The following is a 12,209-nucleotide window of genomic DNA, read 5'->3' on the forward strand; positions in this document are numbered from 1 at the left end:
AAACCCTCATCACTTCTTGAGTGGCTAGAGAAGTTTTCCGTCGGAAAGATCTTGCGAGGTATAGGGATAATATTTGGACTTCTTGTATTAAAGATTCTTTTAGTAACCTGCTGTGTCCTTCCCCTAATAGAGATCCTGATAAGAAGGGCCATGAGAACGGCCACAGGATAGTTTGTTATGTTGATACAGCAACAGGCAAGGCTCCCCGAGGAAATAGAATTGTTGGATCGAGATGGCTGTCGGGTGAGTCCTCACACACACAAAAGATTGAACAAAGACTTATACATGCCAATGACTGACAACACAAACCTATACGAGCTGATGAAGGGGAACATGGAAGGGGAGTACGAGGTCGTACAGGGGGAGAGCCAAATTGGGGTAAGGAATAACCTATAGGCACAACAGACTCAGATAACCCTTGCTGTTACCAAACCACTACTAACAATCAACTAATTAATCTATATAGTTTGTCTATATTACTGGGTGATTAGTAGGGAGAGGAGAAAAGAGAGGAAAATGAATTGAACTAAAAATGTCACATGTAGATACAGTGGTGGAAAAAAGTTTTCGGACACCTCATGCATTTGTGAAATACTGCATTGATAATCACTCTTAGGTCTTCAAGTGCAATTTCTTTTAGTACAGTCACAGCCAAAATACTAAATAAATCCTAAAAAAGCCATTAAAAACTTAAAATTGATTGGTTCCATAAAAATACATAAGAAATTTTGAGTATTGGGTCATTTTGGTACCAGTGATGAAGGTCGTTCTTTTTATCAAAAGACACAATTTTTGTTGCCAAGCTTCGTGTCTACATAAAGCCAGCACATTTGAAAGTTCTTCAGACACAAAAATGGCTAAAACAAGGAACCTAACGCAGGAAACACGCCTGAAGATAAAGATTCTCAGCCAGGAAGGGTACAGCTGCTGCCAGATAGCCAGGAAGTGCAGATGCAGTCCTTCAGCAGTTGGATACACTTTGCAGAAATACAGACGAACCAACAGCTTGGAAGACAAACCAAGATCTGGGCGTCCAAGGGTTTCTTCAGCAAGAAATGACCGCATCCTGATCCGCATGTGCAGGCAAAACCGCCCAATGACATCACAGGAGCTTCAGCAGCAGTGGTCAAACCAAACTGGTGTCCAGTGTTCCACCCGCACTGTACATGGCCGACTTTTAGATCATGGCTTAAGGTCCTACAAGACTATCAAGAAGCCCCTGATCAATGAGAGACAGAGGTTAGCCCAGCGTCGTTGGGCCCAGGCACACAAGAACTGGACAGCCAGGAACTGGAAGAAGATTTTGTGGTCAGATGAGTCCAGTTTCCAGCTTTATCTTCCCCCTACTAATGTGAGGGTACGCAGAAGGCCAGGCGAAGCATTATCTCCAGCATGTACAGTACCTACTGTCAAGCATGGTGGAGGCAGTATCATGGTTTGGGGATGCATGAGTGCTGCTGGTGTTGGTCATCTCACTGTTTGTGATGGCACATTGAACTCTACCAAGTATTGTACCATTCTCGATGGGAACTAGATATTTCAACAAGATAATGCCCCTTGCCACACATCCAAGGCCAGTAGAACTTGGCTGCAGGAGCACAGTATCCAGGTCTTAGAGTGGCCAGCTCAATCCCCGGACATGAGCCTCATTGAAAATCTGTGGTGGATTATCAAAAGGTCTGTTTCAAAGCATAAACCAAAGAATTTAGAAGAATTAAAAGCAGTAATTCAAGAAGAATGGGACAAGATTACCCCTCAACAGTGTGAAAGGCTCGTGGGGAACATGCCAGCCAGGATTAGAGCTCTACTACGTGCCAATGGCAGGACTACTAAATATTAATTTGATGATGTGATGGTTTATTTATTTTTTGTTCAGTTTTGAACACATTCTCTGTTATTTGTTGACTTTGATACTGACAATGTTGAGAACTGACATATTGAAACTGTCAAGAATTTAGTTTTGTTAGTTTTTCTTGTAAACAATAAACAAAAATATAATTTGTATTTGTTTGTATCTGTCTAATGCAGCCACACCTTTTGAAACACAAAAAAGATTTTTCCACAAATATTTCATGATAATATTTGAGACTGTGTAAAATTTTAAGGGCGTCCGAAAACTTTTTTCCACCACTGTGGGTGCAGAGCATGGCCAGCAACTGGAGAACCCCGTATCCAAACCAGCAGAGCCCTGGGTGCCACCCCGGGTTGGCCTACCAGGAGCGCCCAGCCATGCAGGGGCACCCCGACCACCCCAACCCATCCCCCAGGCTGATCAACCGACCCCCACTCCCATATGCGCCCCAAGGAGGAGGCCCCATTGAAGCCCACTGGTACCAGTATGCCCCGATGACCTCGCCAGTGACCTACACGCCTCCGCTCATGCAGCCGCCATTGATGTACACCCCGAACCAGACCCCCTTCAACCCCACAGACAACTCACAACGTGCCATGCCAGAGACCCAGCTCCCACTTGAGACTCCAGGCCAGGGAATGGCCATGATGGAATGGGGATCGACAGCGACAGGAAGGATGTCAGGCCAGAGAACCTTCAACCAACCCCCCAGCACTATCAACGTGTACGATGTGACCCGACCAGGCTCAAGCCAAATGATGAGCCCGTGGGAGACACGCCCAGACAGCATGGGGCCTTCCTCATCTCGATGCATGGTGTCAACTGTACTCGAGTCCCGATCAACCTCCATGGTGATGCAGCCTCTGCAATATGACGCTCCTGAAGGCAAGCAGTGGATGGCACCACTGCCTGAGCCAGCCTCTGAGGCATCCTCATCCTCAGAGGAGGATCCCTAAACAGATGCAGAAAGGCCGACACCTGCACATGCATCCTATTCTCCAACCAGCCCACCTATCAGTGAGCCCCAGCCAATGCCGGACCCACCACAATCCCCGCCAGTGAACATACGCACACCCCTGCCACAGAAACCAATGCCCCGAGCTACCAGAGTCTTGTTGCAATGCGAGTATGAGGTGTGTCCTGAAGAGGTGGAGAGGCACCTCCGCGATTTGCAGAATGAGAAGCCCACCACGGAGGGATACAAGCAGCTCGTGGATGATCTGCGAACCCAGCTCCATGATGTTCCTTTAAAACCCTACCGCCACCTAGTGAGCAGCCTCCCCCTAGAGTTGCGACCAAGACTACGCAAACTGCGCCATGCCACCTACAAAATCACAATTGACCATCAAATTCTACTGCAGAGACTGGATCACTTAATTGGCCTAAAAGGTTCTGCACTAAGCTGGTTTAAATCTTATTTATCTGATCGTTTTCAGTTTGTTGACGTTCATAATGAATCATCCTTACGTACCAAAGTTTGTTTTGGAGTTCCGCAAGGTTCTGTGCTCGGACCAATCCTATTTACTCTATATATGCTTCCTTTAGGTAACATCATTAGAAATCACTCTATAAATTTCCATTGTTATGCGGATGATACTCAGTTGTATTTATCGATGAAGCCAGAAGAAAGTAATCAATTAACTAAACTCCATAACTGCCTTAAAGACATAAAAATTTGGATGAGCACCAATTTGCTGATGTTAAATTCAGACAAAACTGAAGTTATTGTTCTTGGCCCCAAACAACTCAGAGACTCTTTATCTGATGACATAGTTTCTCTAGATGGCATTGCTCTGGCCTCTAGCACTACCGTAAGAAACCTCGGAGTAATATTTGATCAAGATTTGTCTTTTAATTCTCATTTAAAACAAACCTCACGGACTGCATTTTTTCATCTGCGTAATATTGCGAAAATTAGGCCTATCCTGACCCGAAAAGATGCAGAAAAATTGGTCCACGCTTTTGTTACCTCTAGGCTGGATTACTGTAACTCTCTATTATCAGGTAGCTCTAGTAAGTCCTTAAAAACTCTCCAGCTAATTCAGAATGCAGCAGCACGTGTACTAACAGGAACTAAGAAACGAGATCATATTTCTCCTGTTTTAGCTTCTCTGCACTGGCTCCCTGTAAAATCCAGAATTGAATTTAAAATCCTACTGTTAACTTATAAAGCTCTAAATGGTCAAGCTCCATCATATCTTAGAGAGCTCATAGTGCCATATTATCCCACCAGAACACTGCGCTCTGAGAACGCAGGGTTACTCGTGGTCCCTAAAGTCTCCAAAAGTAGATCAGGAGCTAGAGCCTTCAGCTATCAGGCTCTTCTCCTGTGGAATCATCTTCCTGTTACGGTCCGGGAGGCAGACACCATCTCCACATTTAAGACTAGACTTAAGACTTTCCTCTTTGATAAAGCTTATAGTTAGGGCTGGCTCAGGCTTGCCCTGTACCAGCCCCTAGTTAGGCTGACTTAGGCCTAGTCTGCTGGAGGACCCCCCTATAATACACCGGGCACCTTCTCTCCTTCTCTCTCGTATTCTATTACTGCATCTTGCTAACTCAGCCATTCTGGATGTCACTAACTCGGCTTCTTCTCCGGAGCCTTTGTGCTCCACTGTCTCTCAGATTAACTCATATCGCAGCGGTGCCTGGACAGCGTGACGTGTGTGGTTGTGCTGCTGCCGTGGTCCTGCCAGATGCCTCCTGCTGCTACTGCCATCATTAGTCATCAGTCATACTTCTACTGTTATTATACACATATGACTATTGTCACACATGTATACTGCCAGCCAACTATAACTATAATATTATTACTTTCAATAATGTTGTTGTAACCTACTGTCATTACCTGCATCTCTCTCTCTGTCTCTCTCTCTGTCTCTCTCTCTGTCTCATTGTGTCATGCGGATTACTGTTAATTTATTATGCTGATCTGTTCAGTACGACATCTATTGCACGTCTGTCCGTCCTGGAAGAGGGATCCCTCCTCTGTTGCTCTTCCTGAGGTTTCTACCATTTTTTTTTCCCCGTTAAAGGGTTTTTTTTTGGGGGGAGTTTTTCCTTATCCGCTGCGAGGGTCATAAGGACAGAGGGATGTTGTATGCTGTAAAGCCCTGTGAGGCAAATTGTGATTTGTGATATTGGGCTTTATAAATAAAATTGATTGATTGATTTATTGATGATAGAAAACCGCTGGGCCCTGAAGGCACAACACGAGCAGGACCAACAGGAGAAGGTCACCCTGCGCGCTCAACTCAGCATCCTGACGAGAGACAACCGTGACCTGCAGAGGCAGTTGGCAACCTACCGAAAGATGCAACATGAGATTGAGCTGCTGAACGATCAGGTTGCAGCCTACCGTTGTCTGCATGTGGCCGGGGCGTCAGCTTATGTCTCCACTGACCAGTGACTGTGCTATATCAGCAGTTGCAGGATCACTAGAGTGTCCTACTCGATGTAATCGTTATATAACTATGAATTCACTGGAGTGATGATATATCCCACTATTATTTATCTTGTGTGTTGCACTACTCTTAACAAACACTTTTGTATTCTTTAGACTGAGCACTGTGATAGAACGTCACTACTGATTGAGTGTCTTACCCTTGTTGTGCCTAGATAAAACTATAAGCAGTAGAATTTAGTCATGTGTGATGTCTAGCTAATTGCTTGAGTGGAATGGGCCTTTGCAGTCCCAGAGGAAGGAATATATATTTTTCTTTCTGCTAGCTTGATGATTTGTGCGGAATGTAGAATGGGACCTTTCAGTCCCAAAGGGGGGAATATATATTTTCTTCCCCACCATTTAGTGGGACATGTTAGCCCCAAAGGGGGAAAATGTAGTGTAATGTACTCGTTTGATCTAAAATGTAGTGTAATGTACTCGTTTGATCTTATGCTTTGTCCTCAAGTTGACCTTTAAAATACATGTCGAGGCAATGTACTCTGTTCACTTACACCCAGTCACACATTGATTTGCTGTATCATTTATCCACATATTACACACACACACACACACTCATCTGTCTATGTATAGCATGTAAGCACTTAAGACTGAAGTGGAAAGTGCCTAGGATTCAATGTGCATTATTTTTAAAAAATAGCGTTAGACTGGAATCAAACATAATGGTGGGAAAGTTTGGGGAATTCCAGACCGGCCTAATATGGCCTGGAAATATGAATCGTACCCAGGTTGCTCAGAAAAGATGACACAGTTAAAATTGGCTTCGGCGAAAAAGGGAAAAACCATGACACCACTATGTTCGGGCTCAGGTGGGCAGGATTAAAGAAAAAAGGTGAAGATTCAATAGAATCTTCACCAGCATAAAAGAGAGTGCACAGAAAGTGAAACTTCAGTCCTGCTCCGGAGCTTGACTCATTGAGTTGTATGCGTTGTTGCGTGCTAGCACATTAAACTCTCCAGTGATTCCTTGACTACAGAATACTTGAGTATAAGGTATTTAATAGAAAAGAAAGTAAGCTTAATCTGAAAGTTGAAGACAAGGTCGGGAGCCACCAGGCCCAACTCCAGGCCTCGAATTCTGCTTCATCGTAACACAAATTTCCAAACCTTTCTACTTTTTCACCAGGCTCAGCAGGCAGAACTAGAACAAGACAGCCCATAAACTCTTTGTGCATGTGGCTCAGCAGGCAGAACTAGAACAAAGCAGCCCATAAACTCTCAAACTGTGCTTGTGTGTGTTTGAGTCTGTGTGTTTGTGATAAAACATGCAGAAACAAACATTTTCACCAAAGAATCACTCAGTGATGTGACTATTAAGTTTCAACAGTAGTTGGCTCTCAAGGTTCTTGCAGTGAAGCTGTGATCGTTTAGCAGTGAACAGGAGTCCTGCATGACTGAAAAGTCTCTCACAGGCTGCAGATGCAGGAGGACCTGTGTTGACTTTGAGTGACAGCTTCTTGATGTGAGGAAAGGTGTGGAGTAGATCCATACCTGCAGTGGACAGACATGAAAGGTACCTCTCCAGCTCTCCTACTTGTGACTTTCTTGACTCCATGGATGCAAAGAAGTCGTCTTCATCAGAGAGGCTGGTGCTGGTGACATCATCCAAGTCGGTGTCAAGGTGATTTCTGATGTAGTCAAGGCCTGTGGCAAGATAAATCGTTTTCAAAATAATTAGGTCTGCACATTATTCTTACCCTTCTACTGTATATGCTGTCAAGCTGCTGACATTTTGACATTAAAAGCTACCTGAGCTTCTAACTATTGCCACCCTGTGGTTTGTCACTGACACACTATAATCCTAAATGACAGTAACATTATACAGATTTATATGCGTCAATGTCTACTGGTTCACATTTGAATTGATAAACAAGTATATTTACCAGCATTTAAGATGTTCTCCTCAGTGGTCCAGGATGTTCTGAATCTTGGTAGGAGTATTGCTGCTGCAATCAGCTCAGGCTCTTTCATGATGTCCCCAAAACATTTCTGGATCCCTCTCTGCAGGGCATGAACAAGAGGTGTACATATTTTGCAAGATGACTCCAGCCTCTTCAGCTTGTCCCTCAACTGGTAAAGTGATGGCAGCAGGAAGCCCATATGCACAGATGAGTCCCCTTGGAGGATGTTAAGGGCCATGGCAACAGGCTTCATCACAGCAGCATACTCGACCAAAAATCCCATTTCAGCTGGACTGAACCTAGTCACATCACCTATAAAAGATGTAACGATAAAAAAATGACTAGCTATTCCTGGTACAATGTATTTATTGTACATTGTCCATGTTAAATACACAAATAAATAAAATTCATTCAAATCATCCACAATTGTCACACCACCATACAAAGAAAACTAAGTTACTTGAGACAGGTGGATTCACTCATTAATCAGCAAGGCTCATTTATTTTTATTATTCTTTAAAAACAAAATATAAGTTTTGTCAACTTACATCTTTATCTTTATTGCTGTGCAGACATTGCAAATTGCTTGTTCTCCTTGCTCTCTGTGGATGTGCACAATCCTTTCCACAGCGAGGAACAGGGAGCTCCAACGTGTCTGATTGGGTCGGAGAAACTGCAGCTTGCATTCACGTACCACTGTTTCATGAGCCATGGTTGACCTGCTGGTTTTATTCCAAAGAGCATGACATTTTGCAAAAGCAGACCGAGACAGCCTCTTGTAGGTTTCGTTGGCAGCTCCTCCTGCAGCAGTGGCATCAACTGTGGATATAAGATTGAGGAGATGGCATGCACACTTTTGGTGCCTTGGAAGTTGGTACTCAAGGCCTGTGTTGTCATCCAGAATAGCAGACACATCTTGATACTCCACCTCTGACTCACTCTCATCTGCTGTTGCATCATCAAGGGTGGAGTCACTCTCCTCTTGTACATTGGTGGCTTCCTCCTCTTTCTCCTCACCATATAATCGAAAGGCCTTCAGGAAGTTTGAGCCACTGTCTGTTGTCGTCCTGGTCACTTTTTCCCTGATGTGGTACTCAGAATGTATTTCCTCTAATGCGGCAGCAAGGACGTCAAACATGTGCAAGCCTTTGACAGGTCTACAAGCCAATGCAGCAGAGTGCCTCTCCAGTGAGGTGTTGTCTATCCAGTGACAGGTGACACCTAAGTAGCTACGTTGTCTGGCAGACCAACAGTCTGTTGTGGTAGCAACATAGTTCACAGCACTCAGCTTTTTGATGATTATGCTCTTCTTGTGTTTTGCAGCTTCCTGAATTCTTGTGCATAACGTTTTCCTTGTCATTACTGTATGAGGTTGCAAGGTTTCTATCATAGTCTTGAAGGATGGTGTCTCAACCACAGAAAATGGTTGGTTGCCCTCACATACAAAATTTAGCACCAGCTTGTCAAGCATGCTTGTGTTACCCGCCGTGGGGCAGTGAAGGCTGTGATTTTTGCATTTTTCACAGGACTATCACTAGAAGAGGAGGACTTGCGCTTCTGTGGGACTCTAGTAAGTCATTTAGACAGTTTGTTGGGGTGAACCCTCTGTGGATAAAAAAAAAATATCTATGAGGCTACAGGGAGGTCAAGCCATTAAAATAGACACATCAGATAATCAAATTTGGATAGAGACTAAATATATACAGTACAGGCCAAAAGTTTGGACACACCTTCTCATTCAATGCATTTTCTTTATTTTCATGACTATTTACATTGTAGATTCTCACTGAAGGCATCAAAACTATGAATGAACACATGTGGAGTTATGTACTTAACAAAAAAAGGTGAAATAACTGAAAACATGTTTTATATTCTAGTTTCTTCAAAATAGCCACCCTTTGCTCTGATTACTGCTTTGCACACTCTTGGCATTCTCTCCATGAGCTTCAAGAGGTAGTCACCTGAAATGCTTTCCACTTCACAGGTGTGCCTTATCAGGGTTAATTAGTGGAATTTCTTGCTTTATCAATGGGGTTGGGACCATCAGTTGTGTTGTGCAGAAGTCAGGTTAATACACAGCCGACAGCCCTATTGGACAACTGTTAAAATTCATATTATGGCAAGAACCAATCAGCTAACTAAAGAAAAATGAGTGGCCATCATTACTTTAAGAAATGAAGGTCAGTCATTCCGGAAAATTGCAAAAACTTTAAATGTGTCCCCAAGTGGAGTCGCAAAAACCATCAAGCGCTACAACCAAACTGGCACACATGAGGACCGACCCAGGAAAGGAAGACCAAGAGTCACCTCTGCTTCTGAGGATAAGTTCATCTGAGTCACCAGCCTCAGAAATCGCAAGTTAACAGCAGCTCAGATCAGAGACCAGATGAATGCCACACAGAGTTCTAGCAGCAGACCCATCTCTAGAACAACTGTTAAGAGGAGACTGCGCGAATCAGGCCTTCATGGTCAAATAGCTGCTAGGAAACCACTGCTAAGGAGAGGCAACAAGCAGAAGAGATTTGTTTGGGCCAAGAAACACAAGGAATGGACATTAGGCCAGTGGAAATCTGTGCTTTGGTCTGATGAGTCCAAATTTGAGATCTTTGGTTCCAACCGCCGTGTCTTTGTGAGACGCAGAAAAGGTGAACGGATGGATTCCACATGCCTGGTTCCCACTGTGAAGCATGGAGGAGGAGGTGTGATGGTGTGGGGGTGTTTTGCTGGTGACACTGTTGGGGATTTATTCAAAATTGAAGGCACACTGAACCAGCATGGCTACCACAGCATCCTGCAGCGACATGCCATCCCATCCGGTTTGCGTTTAGTTGGACCATCATTTATTTTTCAACAGGACAATGACCCCAAACACACCTCCAGGCTGTGTAAGGGCTATTTGACCAAGAAGGAGAGTGATGGAGTGCTGCGGCAGATGACCTGGCCTCCACAGTCACCGGACCTGAACCCAATCGAGATGGTTTTGGGTGAGCTGGACCGCAGAGTGAAGGCAAAGGGGCCAACAAGTGCTAAACACCTCTGGGAACTCCTTCAAGACTGTTGGAAAAGCATTTCAGGTGACTACCTCTTGAAGCTCATGGAGAGAATGCCAAGAATGTGCAAAGCAGTAATCAGAGCAAAGGGTGGCTATTTTGAAGAAACTAGAATATAAAACATGTTTTCAGTTATTTCACCTTTTTTTGTTAAGTACATAACTCCACGTGTTCATTCATAGTTTTGATGCCTTCAGTGAGAATCTACAATGTAAATAGTCATGAAAATAAAGATAACGCATTGAATGAGAAGGTGTGTCCAAACTTTTGGCCTGTACCGTATATATATATATATATATATATATATGTATATATATATATATATATATATATATATATGTAGGAAATGTTTAAAACATAATCTAACAAGACAAACATTCACCTATCCACAGCAAAAAAAAGGAATTTAGGTCAAACTTACTGCTACATGTTTCCTCAAGTTAGACATTGAGTTTTTGAATGCTGAAATGTCCATTTGTTTTGGTAGACACAGAAGACACCACATAATGTAACTGCTGTTTCGCACTGTTTGTAAGCTAAACACAGGCTGACCATATTTTGATTTCCAAAAAAGAGGACATTCGGCCGGCCACGACATAGCCTACTTAAATGACACTCGCAGCTTACTCAAAGATGCCTTATCATTGTAATATATTTAAAATTTATATGTATGGATAGAAAATTCAGTTATATTACAAAAAAATTCAGATAGGCCCCAATATGGGACACATACACACACTAGAGTGTGTCGATCCAAGCCCGAAGGTACCCGACAGGTCGGGCCGGGTTTGGTCAAAAATGTAGCTATAAATTGTATTCGGGCTCGGGTCAGATTCGGTCAGCTTTCAGTGAAAATGTAGCTAGTGTAAAAATAAATAAAATCCTATTTTCTGTCCTGTTTATTGCTTGGGCACTGTTATTTACGTGACAACACCTGAACACACACTGGCTGTTTGTTTCTACCTCTCTCCTCGCTGGAAGTCTCGGACCTCCAGCCGCCCGCCTCCGCCTTGATTAAACGCTGAAAATAAAATAAAAGAGGGAGACAGGTTTTTCCTATTTTATCTTATTTTGTTTTATTTCTCCCTCTCCTCTCGCTGGAAGCGTCGGACCTCCTGCCTTCCGCCTCCCGCTCCCGTCTCAAACACGGAGATCTCCCTCTCCGCTGAGCACGCCCAGCCTGTTAAATAGCCTGTAACCGTAACAACTGTGTGACACAAACTCAGTGCTTTGGTCATTAAATAATGTCGGGCTCGGTTCAGGTTTGGACAGAAATATGCGGCCCATGCCGCACTCTAACACACACACACACAAACACACGGAAAACCGGACATTATCATCAGTTTATAAAAAAACCCCAGACGCCCCGGACGGGACGTGAAAAGTGGACATGTCCGGACAAAAGAGGACGTTTGGTCAGCCTAGCTAAACATGCTTTCAATATGATGCCAGGGGTGTTCCTCCTCGTCTGTGTCTGCATTGCCGACTGTTTTTTCATCCGTTCCTCTTTTTTGTTTGCTACGAAGTTGTAACTGCTAAAGCTAACCCGTCCCACCGCTGAGATTGAGTATAGTCACGTGACGAGACTGCACATCTATGGCTACGTTTGATTGGTGAAACACAGTCACGTGGTAAAGCCTTTGGCGGAAGTCTCTCTCTCTGACAAAATAAAACATTAAATTGATGCGTACGTGGGGGGTATAAAAAATAATGAAGAAGAATACCAAAGAGGTAAAAAGAAAAGTAACGAGCTCAGTGTAGCCTAATGTAGCAGAGTAAGAGTACAGTTTCTTCTTCACAAATCTACTCAAGTAAAAGTAAAAAGTATAGTGATTTAAAACTACTCTTAGAAGTACAATTTTTTCAAAAATTTACTCAAGTAAATGTAACGGAGTAAATGTAACTCGTTACTGCCCACCTCTGCATTTTTCAGACCCGACACA

At 43.6% G+C, this 12,209-nt stretch overlaps 1 protein-coding gene across 1 annotated transcript; it reads right to left on the reverse strand.

Moving 5' to 3' along the window:
• Positions 1-5,565: 5,565 nt before the first annotated feature.
• Positions 5,566-8,354, reverse strand: LOC144464624 (uncharacterized). The gene is made up of 3 exons (XM_078172155.1): positions 8,156-8,354; positions 7,199-7,528; positions 5,566-6,959 (listed from the first exon to the last, which is right to left on the reverse strand). The coding sequence occupies exons 1-3, from the start codon at positions 8,352-8,354 to the stop codon at positions 6,610-6,612; spliced, it is 879 nt and encodes a 292-aa protein (XP_078028281.1). The 3' UTR covers positions 5,566-6,609.
• Positions 8,355-12,209: the final 3,855 nt, after the last annotated feature.

The sequence above is a fragment of the Epinephelus lanceolatus genome, chromosome 11 (genome assembly GCF_041903045.1).
Source record: "Epinephelus lanceolatus isolate andai-2023 chromosome 11, ASM4190304v1, whole genome shotgun sequence".
NCBI lineage: Eukaryota > Metazoa > Chordata > Actinopteri > Perciformes > Serranidae > Epinephelus > Epinephelus lanceolatus.